Below are 18,468 nucleotides of genomic sequence, written 5' to 3'. Positions count from 1 at the left end.
CGAGTTTTCGCATGATGTGTCAGCTACGACGAACCCAAATGATATTGAATGGAAAACGGAAAGAACCTGATTTCCATTGAAGGGGGTACAAGTGTTTGTTGTTTATATGTTCTGGGCGAAGAAGTTGATGCCCTTGAAGTCATGGGAGTAGATGTAGATTTCATTGGAGCCTTTTAATTTCGAGCTTCTTACAGTTTCTCCGATAAAGTAATTATTGAACAAAATCCAATTTGCTCCTATTAGATTAGTCGACATGCTTAATACTAGCGGTGTCATTCAATCACTGGAGTAGGATGACGAGACAAGCTCGATTCGAATTGGAGTGAGGGAAACTGGAGAGATGAGGTTGTTTGCATCAAAAAAACCAAAAGTTTGTTTAATTGATGGTGAAGAGGTGCCACTTACCTTTGAGGAAAACATGATTGTGGTTCAAGTTCCATAGCCTACTTCTGTGTTATCTGTAATTGATTTCCAGTTTTAGAATTTTGGGTGGGGGTCGGATCCGCAAAAATGGATTGATGTTTGATTTTTATTGAACTAAATTTATGTAATGTGAATAGTAGTAAAGTGTGCTCTGTTATTTATTGCCTGTCTTGTGCGTTGAACAGTAACTTATATTCATTTTCCACAAAACGACCAACGGTTAAATTTAATTGTATACACAGAAGGTGGGAGGGAACCAGGCCATATGAATCATACCTCTTAAAGGATATTCTCTACAATGAGAATCATGAAGTTGAAGGTGGGAATTTAGTGAAACAGTGAAATCGCTACCGGTAGTCTCCTGCTAGAAGAAGAGAAAGGAGGAAGATATTACGGAAGAGGAATAACATGGTTGGAAGGGGAACGAGAAGAAAAAATGCTTACTGCTAGTTGACTCTACGTCGTTAGAGCTTGGTGAAAATAAAAATGGAAGAAAGGAGAATTTGAGTGAACAAGAGGCAAAAAGACTTATTTCATCTGATTTTATCTTTTTTTTTTAACCAGTTGAACTGGATTGACTCACTTAATGGGAGTGTGAACGAAACTCAACTTTAATGGAATTGCTGAATTCGAGAAGGGTGAAGTGCACACCTCCTAAGGGTGCACGCTCCCCGTGTGAACCGACGGCTTCACTGGATTCGCCCTCCACAGCTACCACACCAGAGTACTTGACTTTGGTATTTTTCTTTTCCCATGATATCATATTTGGGCCAGTTCCAAATTGACTTCAAGTCCATGTGCCTTCCACCGTTCCACGTCAACTGCTGACCACTTCAAATGCATAGCCGTTTGGAAGAAAGGGAGGGAGAATTACCAGGAAACATCCTTGGCTACAACAAGTCAATCCTTCTATGCTTCCATCATCCATGGCAGTCTTCTTTAATTTTGATCAATTTCTATTTTCTCCACCACGCGTCATTACCGAGAAACGCGCGAAATCAAGGACCTTTATTAAGGTCAGCACACGAGACAAATATCCTCCGGCACAGAGAGAAGAAGACAGACACTGTAACAAGAACAGAGTCGAAACAGCCCAAAATTGCATCTTTGATCAGATCAATCACAAATTAAATGGTCTGGGGCTGCTGACTGCTACATGCGCACCTCCTCTACCAAATTCAAACTGATGAAACAAAAGAAATGCTTTGCTCCAATCTGTTCGTCCTTCTCTCTTCCATTCTACTATGCCCGAATCTCTGCACTGCCCAACCCACCACCTTCAGATACCGCTTCTGTTTGGGAGGAAATTACACTAGGAACAGCACATATCAGGCCAACCTTAACCTTCTCCTCACTTCCATATCCTCTAATGTTTCAGTCGACAACAGATTCAATACTGCCACTGCCGGCCAGAATCCTGATAGAGTCAATGGTCTCTTTTTATGCAAAGGGGATGTCACCCCTGAACAATGTCGAAACTGCATTACGGTCGCAACTGGGGATGTCCCACAACGTTGTCCTACCAGCAAAGAGGCAATTTTATGGTATGATGACTGTATGTTGCGCTACTCTAACCGATCCATCTTCTCAACCATGGAGGAAACTCCAACTACTTATCTATGGAATGTCAACAATGTAACTAACCCAGACGAGTTTAGCCGGATATTGGGAGGTCTCATAAACGGTATCGTGAGACAGGCTGCCTTCGGCTCCTCTACGGCCATGTTCGCGACCGGAGAAGCAAAATTCATAGTCTTTCAGAGTATATACGGACTAGCACAGTGCACTCCCGATATATCAGAAAATGACTGCAATAGATGCCTTGAAGGGGCTGTCGGTTATATTCCGATATGTTGCGACGGGAAACAAGGTGGAAGAGTTCTCAGGCCGAGTTGCAACATTAGGTTCGAGATCTACCCTTTCTATCAGTTAAATATTACTGCATCACCGCCACCACCACCACCTTCTTTACCTCTTACACCGTCAGCACCAACGAACACAACAACCACAGAAGGTATGTAAATGATCTTTGTAGTTTCTGATAATTGGATCCTGGACTCATACTTCACCCCCAGCGCAAAGTAATTTCAAGCATGATTCTGGTTGTTGAAGGAATCAGCAAAGAATTACATCCCGTTACTCTGAATCATGGTTTTTGTAGCAGAGTACCCAAGACAAATGTGTTTCGGGCTTCGTTGAGTTGGTAATTGATCACATTTCTTGTTTTATAAGCACTGCAGAGAAACAAAAAAAAAGCAAGATGATTCTGCTAAGCAAAAGCCTCTTCCAAGTCCGAATTAGACAGATGCTTCAATCACTAAACAGGGTTAATTTATACCATCTACCTCACTCAGCCCAATCCAGTCCTGATCCAGGATTCCCAAGCCAATGAAATCCAGTCAGTTCTGTTTTGTCGACCTCGATCAGAGTTCTAACCCTAGGCTAGGATTATGAAATCCATTACATCAGGGTTTACCCTTGACATTTTATTTGTTACAGAGGTCTGACCCCTGTTTTACATTTTGATCACTGTATCATGTGTGTTCAAAATTAAACTTCAGTACCTTACTTTGCGAAAGATAGCTATGAAACTTTTCTAATCCATTGTTTACGGATAGCACAATGATGCTACAGAGTAATGAAAATCTGATCAACCTGTTCTTTTGTTTATGCAGGGAAGGGAGGAAGAATTGTTTTTTATGTTATGCCATCAATTACAGCTGTTATAATTCTCATCTTCATCTGTTTTTGTTTACTTAAGAGGAAGCAGAAGAAAAAAGTTGAGGGTGAGTAACTATGGTTTACTACGTACTTATTCTTCAGAACTACTGAAAATAGGTTTCTCATGAATTTAATTAACTACTGAGTGATCTTTTTCATTATAAAACTCCAGCAATGGCTGAAGGTAAGAGATTAACTAATGCTGTACTCCCCAAATTTGACCTCACTATAGGTGGGGGGAGAACAAAATAATAGCACCATTGCACTTCAATGATGAACCCAAAGGAGCTGGACACTAGTCCTCTCTGCTTCAAATCTGGCCTGCTATACAAAAGAAATTGTACACTTGCAGTCATATTGCTAACTCATCTTTGAAAGCTTTTCTTTTATGGGATTGCGTCAGTTTGGCATGTGCGCTGCTTATTTGATTTAAATTTCTATTATCTGTTACTTTCACAGAAGATGGAAATCAGATTAGAAGTGCTGAAGATGTGGATCAGATTTCAAGTGTGGAATCCTTGCAGTTCAACTTTGAGAAACTAAGAGCTGCCACAAACAACTTCTCTGAGTCTAATAAGCTCGGACAAGGTGGATTTGGTTCAGTTTATAAGGTGCCGATACCGTAAGAACGCTATTATATCAATAAAATTAAATGCACTAAATTTATTCTCCGGAAGATGACCGTCAATCTTTGTCCATCTAATCTCATTTGACGTATCTTCTTCTTCTAATAAATCCTCAGGGTAAGCTTTTGGATGGACAAGACGTGGCTGTGAAAAGGCTCTGTAGAAATTCTGGACAAGGTGAACTAGAATTTAAAAATGAGGTTCTACTATTGGCGAAGTTACAACACAGAAATCTTGTAAGGCTCCTAGGTTTCTGCATAGAAGGAGAAGAAAAGCTGCTAATCTATGAATTTGTGCCAAATACAAGCCTCAATCACTTCCTATTTGGTTTGTCTTCATTTCCCTTATTTTGAATTAGAGTTCTGTTTGACAACTGATTATTTTGCAAGGACATGTATGTGACCGTTGTGTATAATTCACAGTTGGCAAGAGTTGCACAATGATGAAGTACTTTCAAAATTAGGTGCTGACAAAGAAGTAATTTTATTTTTCTTTACTTTTGGATGAAATGTCCAGATCCAATCAAACGTGCAGAACTGGATTGGGGAACACGATATAAGATTATAGAAGGAATTGCTCGAGGGCTTCTTTATCTTCATGAAGATTCTAGACTGAGGATTATTCATCGGGATCTCAAAGCTAGCAATATTTTATTAGACAGGGTGATGAATCCCAAAATTTCAGATTTTGGCATGGCAAGGCTCTTTGTACAGGACCAAACTCATGCCAACACAAATAGAATTGTTGGGACATTGTAAGTTTAAGCATATCCTACCACCAAAAGCTGAAGCTACCAAATTTCGATCTTGTCAACACAGTTCATAAAGTTTTCTTTTGTCATTTATTGGATGGTATGCAGTGGATATATGGCTCCAGAATATGCAATGCGGGGGCAGTTTTCAGTTAAGTCAGATGTCTTCAGTTTTGGTATCCTACTTCTAGAAATTGTGAGTGGGAAGAAGAACACTGAATTCTGTCAGCAAGATGGCACTGGGGACCTTGTTAGATATGTAAGTATGAATATTTAGATTTATGCACTTCATTTGTGGTTAAGTTGGCTTTAATATTGCACCATGGAACTAGGAAATGAAGGCAGAAAGGAATTGACCAAAACCAACTATTAGTTTAAAGTCTTTTTCTCTTATCTAATTATGTCCGGACTCAAGATATGTGTCATAGCGAGTTTTATTAATGAATTTTTGTAGGCATGGAGACACTGGACGGAAGGGACAGCAATAAATTTGGTTGATCCAGCTCTTGGTGATGGTTATTCAAGAGAGGAGGTCTTGAGATGTATTCAGATTGGGTTGTTATGTGTACAAGAACATGTGACTAATAGGCCGACCATGGCGTCAGTAGTTCTAATGCTTAGTAGCTCCTCTGCCACTCTCAATCCGTTATCTTCACCTACCTTCTCTGTGCCTAGCAGAATGAAGCCTTATAATTATAGGCCTCCCAGAGGGTATGATTCATCTACATCCGAGTCAAGACAGTCCACAAGTGAATCGAAACCATTGTCTGTAAATGAAGCATCAATTACCGAGTTATCTCCACGATAATGCAGGTATGATATGATGGTGTTGTCATTGACATTCTATTTCAGCAATTCAGTGCAATTTGGGATCTAAGAAAATCATGTGAATTGATACCATATTATTTAGACCTGTCTATTAGATGAAAATACTTTAATGAAAGAGGTGATATGACCATAGAAATTACATTCTGAGACAAGCCCAGTGCATAAGGCTCCTGCCAATGTGGCTCTGAAGAGGGACAGATGTACGTCAACATACCCTTGCAGGTACACAGATTGTTTCTAATCCATCAAGGGCTTATAGCAATCATAAATGCATTAATGCATTTAAAGGTTGAGATAAAGCTCCCAGAAATATTTCTTCAACACTACTCTTTGTTTCTCTAGCCAATAGCTTGAAATTTTATCTAGTTACTTAACCTTGGATCTGGCGTTACATTGCAGAAGCATTTATTGTATCTACCATCCCATACTGGTCTAAATTAAATGCAATTCAAATGAAGCCCAGCTAACACTTGTTTGACCGGCTTCTTTGGTTGGCAATTCTTACAGATGGAGTTCCAGAAATTGTTCTCAGTGCCTTGATTTAACCTTAGATTGAGGGATGAACCAAAACTAGACTTCCCTTGGACAAGGTCACTCAAGAAAGTGCGTGGTAGTCTGTTGTTTCTTGCTAGAACATAACTTCTTTACCTCCTCAGTTATCCATGATCCCATTTTTGTAGGGACTGCCTTCCGTAGGTCTTTGCACCAAGTACTTCACTCTACCCCAGGTCTTGGTTGAATTATGCTAATCTTCCAAAGGAGAACCAAGTATCAGATAGAGCATATATGGATATTTTTTTTTTCCTTTTTTTTAATTGTTGACAAAACCTGGTCTCACCATCTCAGAAACCCCAGATCACCCCTTGACTTTTAGGGGATTGTCTTTCAACTTTTATCCCCCTATACGACAAAAAAATCAGTGAAGATGGGGGGATTTACCCTGCATTAATCCCTAGGTTTAGAAACGCCAAATTGCCAATAGAAGCTAAGCGTAACAGAAGTTATGGTAATGGCAATACAGTAATGAATCGATCAGGTCAATCGATTCATAAAGATTGCTTCGGGTATCCTGACACCAGAAGGAAATCACTGCGAATGTGAGTAGATAGTAAATTGAGAATAGACCAGTACATTCAAATTTTATATGAACCAGTACTTGTTACCTGCAGATAAGAAGATAACCTACCAAACCCGTCCCGAGCTTGGTATTTAGTAGCATTCATCTAATATTTATCTTTATAAAATCCTGATGATAATATCATGTAGCTAGTAGGTATCCCATGCTTGTAAGAAATTAACCCTTAATTAACAGCAATGTTATATATATGAGAAGAAAAACATGAAATGTGATTGATGAAATGCGATTGATGAATAAAACACATTCAATTCACATTGGGGTGGTGCAGGCTTGGAAACTTTGGAACGAAGGAAGTCCTTTAAAGTTGATTGATCCAACATTGAGTAATAGCTATTCCATAGATGAAGATACAAGGTGCATCCACATTGGGATGTTATGTGTACAAGAAAATCCAGCTGATAGACCCACCATGCCATCTGTTGTTGTCATGCTCATTAACTACTCTGTCACTCTTCCATTTCCATCACCACCTGGATTTCTCCAATGGGGCAAGCAGATTCCCAAACAACATCAAAGAGAGCACGAGAAGCAGGCAAGTGACTGGGATACTTCTTCAAGGTCGTCCAGTCCCTGGTCTTCAGATAAACTACAAAATAGCGACTTATATCCTCGCAAGTAGTACGTAGTACAACATGATGAACACTGAATGTGAAGGGAGATATAGTACTTGAACAGTACTGATGGTGTGAACAACCAATAATAGAATATAATAGAATAATAATAGAAAGTTTTCACATTTTCACTAAGCCTTTCTCGTATCGTATGATATATTATGCGTCTAATTTATATACATTGGATCCGAAGGCGACCTGATTACAGTATTTAGATGTAGACCTAACGCCTACCATTGGTTAAAGACAAACCATCTCTAATTGGTCTCATTATAACCGCCCTATACCCCAGAAGTTGGGCCCGTAAACCCTATTTGCCAAGCTGGGCCAAGTTCTCAGTCGTTATATTTGATATGTTACCATAGACATGTATTTCCCGTTGAAGCAGCAATTTAAATAGTAATGAACTAATGATCAACCATGTTATAGTGGTCAGATGTATACCTCGCAATTGGGTTGGGTTAAAACATTTCGGGTTGATCTCGGGTTGGATTGAGTTTTAGGTTGGATTATCAAATGCTAGACCCTAACTTTAAATGTTCAAGTTAGGGTTGACCCATGGGTTAATTCGAGTCATCCCAAAAAATAACTGAAATTAAAAAAATAAAGAAAAACTACATAAAAAATACCAAAATTAAAGGAACTAACCTTAAAATTCCAAATATAAAATAAAAAAATTGAACATTTAACAATTTAAAGAGTAAAGACTAAATAGAAAAAAAAAAAAAGAGTGGAAACTTCTAACAATGCATAAATAATCCCAATTAGACTTGACAACCGGATCAATGGGTTGACCCATGACCTAACCCAGTTTTTTTATGGGTTGGGTCGGATTGGGTCATTCTCACATTCGAGTAGCTAAATGTGAGACCCTGGGTTGGGTTGAGTTGGATTCACGGGTTTGGTCAACTTTTTTGCCAGGAATAGTCAGATGCCAAATCGGAGGCGTGTGATCCATTCCTTGGAACCACATATTCTCCGTGGTATGGCCAATGGGTGTATAATTACAAGGAGCTTCTACTCTAATTAGTAAGTGCAGATTTGTTTTATCTGCATATGTGATTGGCAAATCATTTAGGCACTATTTGCTTTCTGTTAAGTTATTTATCTGAGTAAATGCACTTATCCGGGTATGTGGTTCCTAGGAAATACTTGTTCGGGTAACTGCATTTATCCATGTTCTTTTATTTGCTAGGTAAATAAGGCAATGACCATTTTAACTATAAAAGTCCATTATTGAAAGGGGCAATTTTGTCCCATTCAAGTGTTGGCAACTTTCACCTCGGGTGGGAAAGTTACTTATTCACATGAGAGATATGGGTAAGTGATACCCAGGAAAATTAATTTTCTCAAGTCCGCACATAAATCTGAAAAAAAGAACATGGTTTTCTTGGTCAATGGGTACCAAAATCCCATTGACCAACTTTCCCCCCTCTCAAACTCTATTAAAACATATGCCCCCTAAGAGTTCTACTCATATCATTTGTTGACAAGCTTTTTGATATATCCTAATCAGATTTTTCGACATGGTTGCTATGCTTAAGGGCCTATTCTTCTTTTCTATTGGATTTTGCAAGGGGGGATATTGGCCAATAGGATTTTGGTCCCATTGAGCAAGACACCCATATTCTTTTTTCAGATTTGTGTAAGGTTTATGAAAAATTTAGTTTCCCTGAGTTACTTTCCCACTTGAGGGGAAGTTGCCAAACACTTGAATGGGACAAAATTGTCCCTTTTAAGAATGGCTTTTTATGGTTAAAATGATCATTCTCTTATTTACATGAGAAATAAAAGAATATGGGTAAATGCACTTACCTGGGTAAGTATTTCTTGCTTACTCGAGTAAGTGCATTTACCCATATAACTTTCTGAATAGCAAACGGGGCCTAAGATCAAAGCTCACTGTGTTTTTTTTTTTTGGCCATTTAGTGCATGGGTAGGAATTAGGTCTATTTGATGTTGGTTTCTGGTGGTATCATCCACCCCTTTGGCAGTCCATATAGACTTTTTTCCTTTTTTTTTTCTTTTTCTTGTTCTTCCTGAGGTTATACAATAGAGTTAACATACCCATAACCTCCCAACTCTGGTGACAATGGAATTTGACCCGAAGCGTCCCTTGCAAACAGCCAAAGAACGTACTAACTGATGCACCATGAGTTAGTCATTGCAAATTTCTTTGGCACTGGTGTATGGGATGAGAGATCCATCGTATGGATGCCCAAATCTTGCGGAATAAGGTGGGCGAATTTCAAGAAAATTTCTCTCCCTTCAACTGGGAATCGCATTCCCTATTTAGAAAATCATATTTTCAATGATCAATCTTGAACCATAATCCGAACCAGATCTGAACAAAAGCAATAGGAGAGGATTATACCTGATACAGAGAAATAATATCTCCCAATGAAAGTGTTCATGCCCAAGGAAGGATCCAAAGACTACTCCCACTGAAGATGGCGCAGTGTAGGATGGAGCAGAATCAGCAGTGTTCTCTCCAAGAACCGAGTCCTTCGCAAGAAATAGCAGGATGGCACGTGAGCACAGCTTCCTAACAGTCCTTTCACAAGGAACTGATATTAAGTTCGAATCTTGATTTCTCCTACTGAAGTGGAGGTCGAACTGGCAATTGAGGCGGCGGCAAGAGAGAATTTTCGCAAGTATGCTGAATTCTCTCTTCTGTGATTTCAGCTCTAAAGACTTGCAGTGATATGATGTTCTTGTGTTTTCTAAAGGCTGCCGCCCCCTCCTCCTTTTATAACCTTAAAGGGATCATCCTAATCCCATTAGGAGTTGTTGATCCAAATCATATTTGGATCAGACTTCCCTTTAAGTGATAAGGGTAAACTCTTATCCTATCTGCAGATTGGATCAACCTTCTCCTAATCTCATTAGGAGGTTTCCAGATCTGAATCACATTTAGATATGGTCTCTCTGAGTGGATAGGGTTAAGACCCAACCCTATCTGCTAATCCAATCTGAGAATTTGCCCCCTTAATTTAACTGCTTAAATTAGCCCAGTTCGAAATGGGCTTAAGGCCCATTAGGGTTATGTGCTCACTTAGCCTTCCTAACTGCTGCCTAGTTGGGCTTCTTTGTATAGCGTGGGACCCAAGCATTGATCTACACATTAGCCACATGGGTTCAGCCCAGCCTTTGTTACAAGGCCTGGCTGAATTCATTGTTATGGACAGTGCACCCCCTGAAACCCATCACATGGGCTCTATGGGCCCAACACTTACCCTAAGTGGTCATTGTGCCAAGCCACTTTGTAACACCCAAGGACTGTGGACAGATGCAAGATTAGCCCATCAGGTATTGCCCTCAATGGTCTTACACTTAACCTCTCAGCCCATAATGATCAAACACTGCCCGACAAGAGAGGACCTCTCCCTCGGCTACAAGGAACAGTGCTTCACTCTCTGCTTATATGGATCCCGGGAATTAAAACATTTGCAAACATTTTAGAAACCATAATATATATACTTTTATATCTCATATAAAATATATTTTGCAAAACAAATCTCAACGATTGAAATCGGTCGTCAACAATCTTGGTTTCCATCAGAGAGAGTGCATCCCCGATCATTACCTTTGTCCGACAAAGGGGCTGATCCTGTCACTATGATCACCCACTTAGATGAATTCTCAGACTGTCCCAACGTACCCAGGTTTTGACCCCCGCTAAGGATCTCACTAATTGGTACATCAAAGACAGCCCAATCCGACACTTAGTGCAGTATCATAATCAAGTCTAGGGGTCGGGTGTAACTTTCCAGTTTTGCCCATTAATCTCTAAGGTCCAGGGCAATATTGGAAATCTGGTCTGGTTCAAAGATTCAATTAATCCTACACTACATGTGCCTTGGGTCTCACCTTGGCGGCTGAGACAGGCCACCCCAACCGACTTGGTGGCACATCAATGTTAGCCTTATCGGGATAGGTTTCCCTAGATCGACCCACTAGCTGTGAACATTCTAAACTAACACGAGTCTCATTAAGTGTCCAGTTTAAGGGTATTACACAGAAACATACCACAGGAACATGAATCAAATATGTACTTTTATTCATTTACAATAAACTCATAATGTACATCATTCTGATTGAAGCTAAGGGCATACAAAAACTGTCTAACAATTTGAAAGAGAATGGAAATAGGAGGGGCTTATTGTTTGGGAGTGTGAAAGGAAGCAAGATGATGTGATTTTCACTTTATATGAGAGATAATTGATGTAAGAGAAAGATGTGCAAATTTTGAATCAGTTTGTAGGATGCAAAATTTGCATTCTCAGTAAATGCAAATGAGACAAAAAAAAATACAAATTTTATACCAAGGAGGGATGTAAATCATAGCTAGAAATATGTGCAAAATAGAACTGGGTGCAAAATTACTTGAAGTTGCAATCAACAATCTTTTGACATGACAGCCATCGATTCGATTCAAGAAAAAATTCCTTTGTGTCAAAACAGAAACAATTCGAAGTTAATGAAAAAATGGAAAATTCCGGTTTGACTTCTGACCCTTACTATAGGGCCTTATTATTTCTAATTACATCTCCATCAAATATGACTTGAAACAGATTATATATTAAACTTGACTTAATGCATGTAGGTATTGTTGGATTTTAATCTCATGAGAGATTAAATCCAATGGGTTTGATTGATCAATTACATGAGAAATTGCACTTGTACGCTTGATTGAAAAAAATCAGTTTTTCTCTTACAAAACCCAGTATTGAACTTGTCTCACATTGGAAAATTATAAGTTTTGTTTTTAGTATTTCAATAGGAGCTGATTTACACTCCTTAGAATTAGTAGATAAGAGTATGGGGATTCGATACCGCACAACGCGTGCGCACGCGTGTGCGCGCGTGTGTGCGGCGCAATGAGGCATTTTAGAGGCGCACTTTGCTCGCACTTCGCGTGGCTCGCGATGGGCGGCTCTGGTTTTGGTGCATTGATGATCGTTGATCACCGTTGATGAGATCAATGGTCATGATTCGATCGGGTGTGATTAAGAGGCACAATTCAAAGTTAACAGTTACCAACTGTTAACTACTTTTTAAATAGTTACAATGTTTGAAATTGTGACTGTTCAAGGTGCCTTCTCTAAACCAGCACCTACCTTTTCTTCATACCTCTTCACAAATTATTTAAGGAGCATGAATTAGACTCTAAAACACACAATTTTGAAATTCACTCTCTCTCTCTCTCTCTCAGTCCGGTCTGCTACAGTCTCATAGAAGGTTTCTTTGGAGACTCTTCAACTTTGCTAGTTGCAGATTCTCGCCCAAGGCTCTGTTGTATCCTGGGAACGAATTTGCCTGTAACCCAACAGCAAACTCAGTAAAACTGAGTGGGAGCAAATAACGTTCTAAAGACAGTGTCTTCAGACGCGCCTCAGAGCTTCTCCTCCAAAGTTACGGTGACCCCATCTTCTCCAACAATTTTAGAATGTTATTCTGCAATGGAGGTAGAAGCAAGCATGACTTCGATCAAGATGATGAACTAAGATCTTGTTCGACTAGACTAGTTCGATTGAGCAAATTTCAGCCGATGGCAAGACAAGATGATCTTCTTTCTGACCACACTGAAGCTATACTATCTGCTGGACCCGAATCTGCAATCACTTCCCGAACCCATTGACAAAGACTCAGAGAAACTAAAGAAGGAAAGAGCAAAACGAAAAGATGACTCACTTCTGTGCCGATGACACATACTGAATGCTTTACCAGACCAGCTCTACAACTTCTACAATGAACTTACATCTACAAAAGAAATCTGGAAGGCCCTGGAATTCAAATACAAGGAGCAAGAAGCACGTACGAATAAGTATCTTATTGCAGAATACTTTGACTTCACCATGAACGACCATAAACCCATACTGGAGCAAGTTCATGAACTACAGGTGATAGTCAACAAAATTTGATCCCTTAACATCATCCTTTCTGAATCTTTCCAAATGGGAGCAATCATTGCCAAACTTCCACCCTTTTGGAAGGATTACAGGAAAAAGCTTCTGCACAAGGCTGAAGAACTTACCTTAGAGCAAATTCAGCAACACCTTCGTATTGAAGACGAGTCTCGAATTAGAGACAGTAGGGATAAGACCCTGACCAGTATGCTGAAATCTAAGGTCAATTTTGTGGAAAACGGATCGAAGAAGACTAACCTTGCATTACAAGTAAAGAAGAAGGATGGGAACTTCAAGAAGAGCAACAATAAGAAAGGATCCTGCTATGTTTGTGGAAAGAAGGGGCATTATGCCCGAGTCTGCCGACATTGGAAAGGCGGAACCAAGTCTGCAAACATGGTAGAAGACAATCTTGTGGCCATGATTACTGAAGTCAACATGGCAGAATTGTCTTTTGGATGGTGGTTTGATTCAAACGCCACAGTCCATGTTTGCAAGGACAGGTCCTTGTTCAAGACATATGAATAAAGTGACTGATGGCCAGGAAGTACAGATGGGAAACCAAACATGTGCCAAAGTTGCTGGAAGAGGCAGCATAGAATTGAACTTCACCTTCGGAAAGAACTTGGTCTCAGTAAATCTTGTTTGTAAGAAGGGATTCAAAATTGTCTTTGAATTCGACAAACTAATCCTATCCAAGAATGGGATGTTTGTTGGAAAGGGATATGATTGTAATGGTATGTTCAAATTAAGTATTAATGAAGGAAAAGTTCCTGCTTATATTGTTGATTCTTTCTCTTTATGGCATGATAGATTAGCACACTTGAATTTTAAATCCATAAAGAACATGAGCAAACTAGGTATAATTGCTTACAGCAATGAATCAACTGAAAAATGTGAAATATGTGTAAAATCTAAAATGGCTAAAAAACCTTTCCCTAGTGTTGAGGGAAATTCTCAACTTCTAGAATTAATCCATTCTGACATCTGTGAAATCAATGGTGTATTAACTAGAGGAGGTAAGAGATACTTCATAACATTTATAGATGACTTTTCTAGGTACACTGATGAGACAAAAAAGAACCCTATTTTTATTCTCTAATATTCACTCTTTTATATTTATAGCATTTAAATGGACTCATTACTCTTGTATTTCGCTCCAGGGCAATAAATAAGGCAATTGGAAGAAAATAGGGAAAATCGGGTGATTTTGCACAATTTCGGCGACAGTCAGTAATCTGGACCTAACTCTCAATTCCGAACACCGAATTGGACAATTCAAGAAGCATTAGAAAGAAGAAAGGAAGGCCCACAACTTTTATATTTTGGGTTTTAACAGATTCAGCCTGTATCAAGTACGAAAATGAGCCCGAAGTCGGAGCAAGTTTGTAGTCAGGCCCATTTCACAACTTAAGCCCAACTCGCAGAAGTACCTTGAAGCAGCCCAACTCGAATTCAATAGTTAAGAGTCCGAATTTCGAATGTAATCTCTAAGGAGAAATTTTTATCAGATCTAAAGTCTTGAATGTAATCCTAGAGAGATAAGAAGATTGAGATTAGAGCATTAGATAAGAGATAGGATAGGATTAGTTCAAAGAAGATCAAGACTCCCTAAAGATAAGATGATCTCCTAGAAGGAGTTGGAAACAGCCCTCTCCTTTGGCTATATAAAGAGGGGGGCGAACCAGCTCTGGATCTCTCAATCATCCAGCAATCAAGCATCAAGCAACTCAAGAAGATCAGTTCGGCCATGGAAAAGCAAAGCATGGAGATTGCGCAGATCATGAGCAACTATACTTCTTTTTCTGGTTCAAGGGGGGAGGTTCGATTGTGTCATTGTGAGGTTCTGTAGTTACTTTATTTTCTTGCTTTCTAATTCAAGTATTCATTGATTCTTGTGCCTATTTTTATTGGATGTTGATGTTAATTAGTTTGACAAACTGAATTAATGTTGATTTTCCTACTGCTATCCATGATTTTGGTGATCCGTAATTGTCACGAATAATGGTACAAGTAGCAATTAGGTTGATATCTTTTTGGGTCAATTGTTCGTGACAGCCTTTGACCAATGTTTTAACATGGTTCAACCTAAAGGAATCGATGGAACAAGATTCAGTAATTGTAGCTATCTCAGTTATTGTTGTTTTGGTTTAACTGTTTTCACAAATCTTAATGCTATCATCGGTTAATATGAAACGCTATCGTACCTAGTTGAGTGGTGATAAGTGTTGATCGAATGCTGGGTTTGGTCAACTAAATTAGGAAAACACAAGGTTTATTATGGCTATTCTAATAAATCTAAGGTTAAATGCTTGAATTGCAAGACTGCTGAATTTTACCTAGGATCGATGGCCAATTAATTCAAACCGAACCCTTGAACCAGAATTTGGTAAGACTGATTTCTTTTTTGTTGTTGAGTTTGCTATTGCTTTCTTGTTCTTTTAATTTTAATTATTTTATTTTCCCACTCAGTTAAATTATCCATTTGGCTTAGAGATTACTGATTTGCTCCCTGTGGGATTCGACCTAGTACCACTGATGCAAGTTGGATTACCGGTAATGAAGATAACAAATCCACATCTGGATGGATTTTCGTCCTTGGTGGGGGTGCAATCTTTTGGGCATCCAAAAGACAAACTTGTATATCTCACTCGACCATGGAATCCGAATTCATAGCCTTAGCGACTACTGGAAAAGAGGCTGAATGGATTAGGAATTTATTATTGGATATAAAACTTTTGCCTAGTCCTATGCCTCCAATTTCCATTTACTTTGATAGTGAGGCAACTCTGTCAAGGGCCTATAGTGGTATCTATAATGGTAAGTCCAGACATATAAGTCTGAGACATGAATTTTTTAGGCAACTGATTCAAGATAGAGTCATCACTATAACCTATGTGAGGTCAAGTAAAAACTTGGCTAATCCTCTTACGAAGGGCTTGGCCAGAGAATTGGTAAGAATGACAACCAAAGAGATGGGATTAAAACCCTTTACTTAGTCACCTGTAATGGTAACCCAACCTGAATTGAAAACCATCAGTATTGGGTTTAATGGGTAACAACAAGTTATAGAAATGTGACTGTTAACACTGACATTGAGAAATTTCCCATCACAACATAAACAATGTTGTCCGTTATGATGAGAGATTGAGATAAATTCTTAATGAAGTTTTGAAATGTGTCAAATAACGGAGCACATAGTAGAACTTCACCTATGTGAACATAGAAGTGGTGCTGCTTCTCATGAGGGTTTGGGTTTGCTCTTGGGATTGTTTATGAAACTAGGAAAGAAACACATGACCATAACAGTGCTGAGAAAAACTTGAAACTCTTGTAGAGACTAGACATTTTTGTGTGTATAGGTGTCTCCGGTCTATCTTGAGAGTAATTGGTTTAAGGTCTTGAGGATAAGAGTGGTTTATCCTAGGATAGAAAGTAGGAGATAGTTATCCTAAATGAGAGAGTTATCTAGGAGAGTCCATAAGATTAGGTCTCTCAAATGGAGTGAGTCTAGAGCCTACATGATTTGGACTCGTGCATGGGCCATGAACAGGCCCATGATTATGTACGCTATCATCCCCCTGCAAGCTGAATGGGGCGATGTGAAGCTTGGATCTGTGATGAACAAAATCTTGAGAATAACAGTGGCTTAGTGAATACATCAGCTACTTGATCTACTGATAGCTATAAATATATAACCCTAGCAAGTGCACTAGTTATCAAGTAGTATAAAATATCGTTCCCACGGGGATTTTAAAAAATAAGTATTAGAACCACAATCTTTCATAATTATCTAGACAACCAAAATTCAGAATTGAGCAAGGACTATTGAGAATAAAGATTACCATAAGAAAATAAAATCAAAGGTGATCACTAATCGAATCTGCCAAGGATGGAATTGCTAGGGATTTTAGTCAACCTAACCAATGCAATGAATATTTACGGGTTCGATTTACAAAGATTAGTTGTCATTCTCATAAGATGAAGTCTTTCCAATTTTATTTAATATTCTCTCTCGAGATATACTAAACCTACGCCCATCAGGTAGCCCTTCGATCTCTCGAGTATAACTCTCAAGATGGGAGTGCATCAAGTCTAAGAAGACCATGAAATTTAGATGAATCATGTATATATATCTCTATATACCATTCAATTCACACTATGAATTATTCAATGCATTATGTGAATTCCTCTCTCGATTCATTCACATAACGCAAATCAATTAAGAGATGGCCAAGCTCTTAATTGCATTAAGCACAATAATTCATAGACTATATGAAAATCACAATCTTGGCTAAATCATAAAGATAAAAATATATTCAATAACATGATTAGGCTTTCCTCAACCCTAGCAAGAAACAAATCAGTTCATGATAAGAGAATTAAAGCAAACAAAGGGAAAGAAAGAACTCTTGAATTCTCCCATGGTGCTGAGATCTCCTCTTCTTGCCGCCACCTTCTTCTTGAGGTTTCTTGAATTCTTGATCACCTTCCCCAAGTTTCTTGATTTGTTTTCTCCTTTCTTGATTGATTGCTCATTTGCTTCTTTATTCAATCCAGAGATTGAGTGATTGAGTCATGCCCTTAGCTGGTCCGCCCCCTCCTTTATATAGATTGAAGGGGAGGGGGGTGGTCTCCTACTTCCTCTTGAAGTTTATCTTACAAAAATAGAAAGTCCTATCCTAATTCTAATTTTATCTCTTTATTTAATGAACTCAATCCCTTTATCTCTCTAAGATTACATCAAGAATTTAGATCTGGAAGGATTCTTCTTAGTTTCTTGTTCTTGGATTCGTAATAGACCTCCTCTGCGAATTAGGCTTCAGCCAAGCTTTTCTGCGAGTTGGGCTTCAGCTACGGATTGGGTTTTCCTATGAAATTGCCCTGACTTCAGGCCCAGATTTGGCTTCTATGCAGGTCGAATAAGTGAATGCTCAAAATATGAAAGTTGTGGCTTTTTCTCTTATCTTTCCAGTGGGTCTTGAATCAGCCCATTCAGAGGTCGGAGATGCGAGTTAGGCCCAGATCACTGAATGATGTTGAAACTATGAAAAATCATCCGATTTGTCTTTCTTTGCTCTTGATGCCTTCTTTCATACCCTGAACAGAAATATGAGTCCAATGAGGTGCTAATTCAGTATAAAAGACATATTAATTGGGGATAAAAGTATGATAAATTCTCCTCTCATCAAATCCCCCACACTTAAACTCTTGCCCGTCCTCGGGCAAGACAAAACTCAAAACAAAATTAAAACAAGAACAAGCTAACTAAAAGATGGTCTTGGATTTTTCTCAACAGGGTATTGGTTCTCCCGCATGCCTTGATCCAATATTCATGGTCCTTCCATTTGTCCATTTCTTTTCCTCTTTAATTTGTCAAGGAATAATCTTAAATCACCAATCCTCATGTCCCCAAGTGAGATTGACAATCAAGGGAAGTAGGCATCTTTTCGCATGAGCA

General features: G+C 38.9%; 1 protein-coding gene across 2 annotated transcripts; it reads left to right on the top strand.

The window, feature by feature from the left end:
- Nucleotides 1-1,449: 1,449 nt before the first annotated feature.
- LOC104590601 (cysteine-rich receptor-like protein kinase 25) lies at nt 1,450-14,915 on the top strand. 2 transcript variants are annotated; one of them, XM_088894506.1, is made up of 8 exons: nt 1,450-2,437; nt 3,099-3,209; nt 3,604-3,755; nt 3,887-4,097; nt 4,287-4,524; nt 4,630-4,780; nt 4,976-5,334; nt 14,171-14,915. In XM_088894506.1, exons 1-7 carry the CDS (start codon nt 1,624-1,626, stop codon nt 5,327-5,329), a joined length of 2,031 nt encoding a protein of 676 aa, XP_088750632.1. In that variant the 5' UTR covers nt 1,450-1,623; the 3' UTR covers nt 5,330-5,334; nt 14,171-14,915. The 2 variants fall into 2 exon arrangements, with proteins under 2 accessions (XP_088750632.1, XP_010247619.1); XM_010249317.2 differs by lacking the exon at nt 14,171-14,915 and adding an exon at nt 6,756-7,225.
- Nucleotides 14,916-18,468: the final 3,553 nt, after the last annotated feature.

Source organism: Nelumbo nucifera, chromosome 1 (assembly GCF_055504915.1).
Source record: "Nelumbo nucifera cultivar China Antique chromosome 1, China Antique-T2T, whole genome shotgun sequence".
Taxonomy (NCBI): Eukaryota; Viridiplantae; Streptophyta; class Magnoliopsida; order Proteales; family Nelumbonaceae; genus Nelumbo; species Nelumbo nucifera.
Note: the sequence above shows the minus strand (reverse complement) of the source record. Positions and strands in the feature narration are given on the sequence as shown.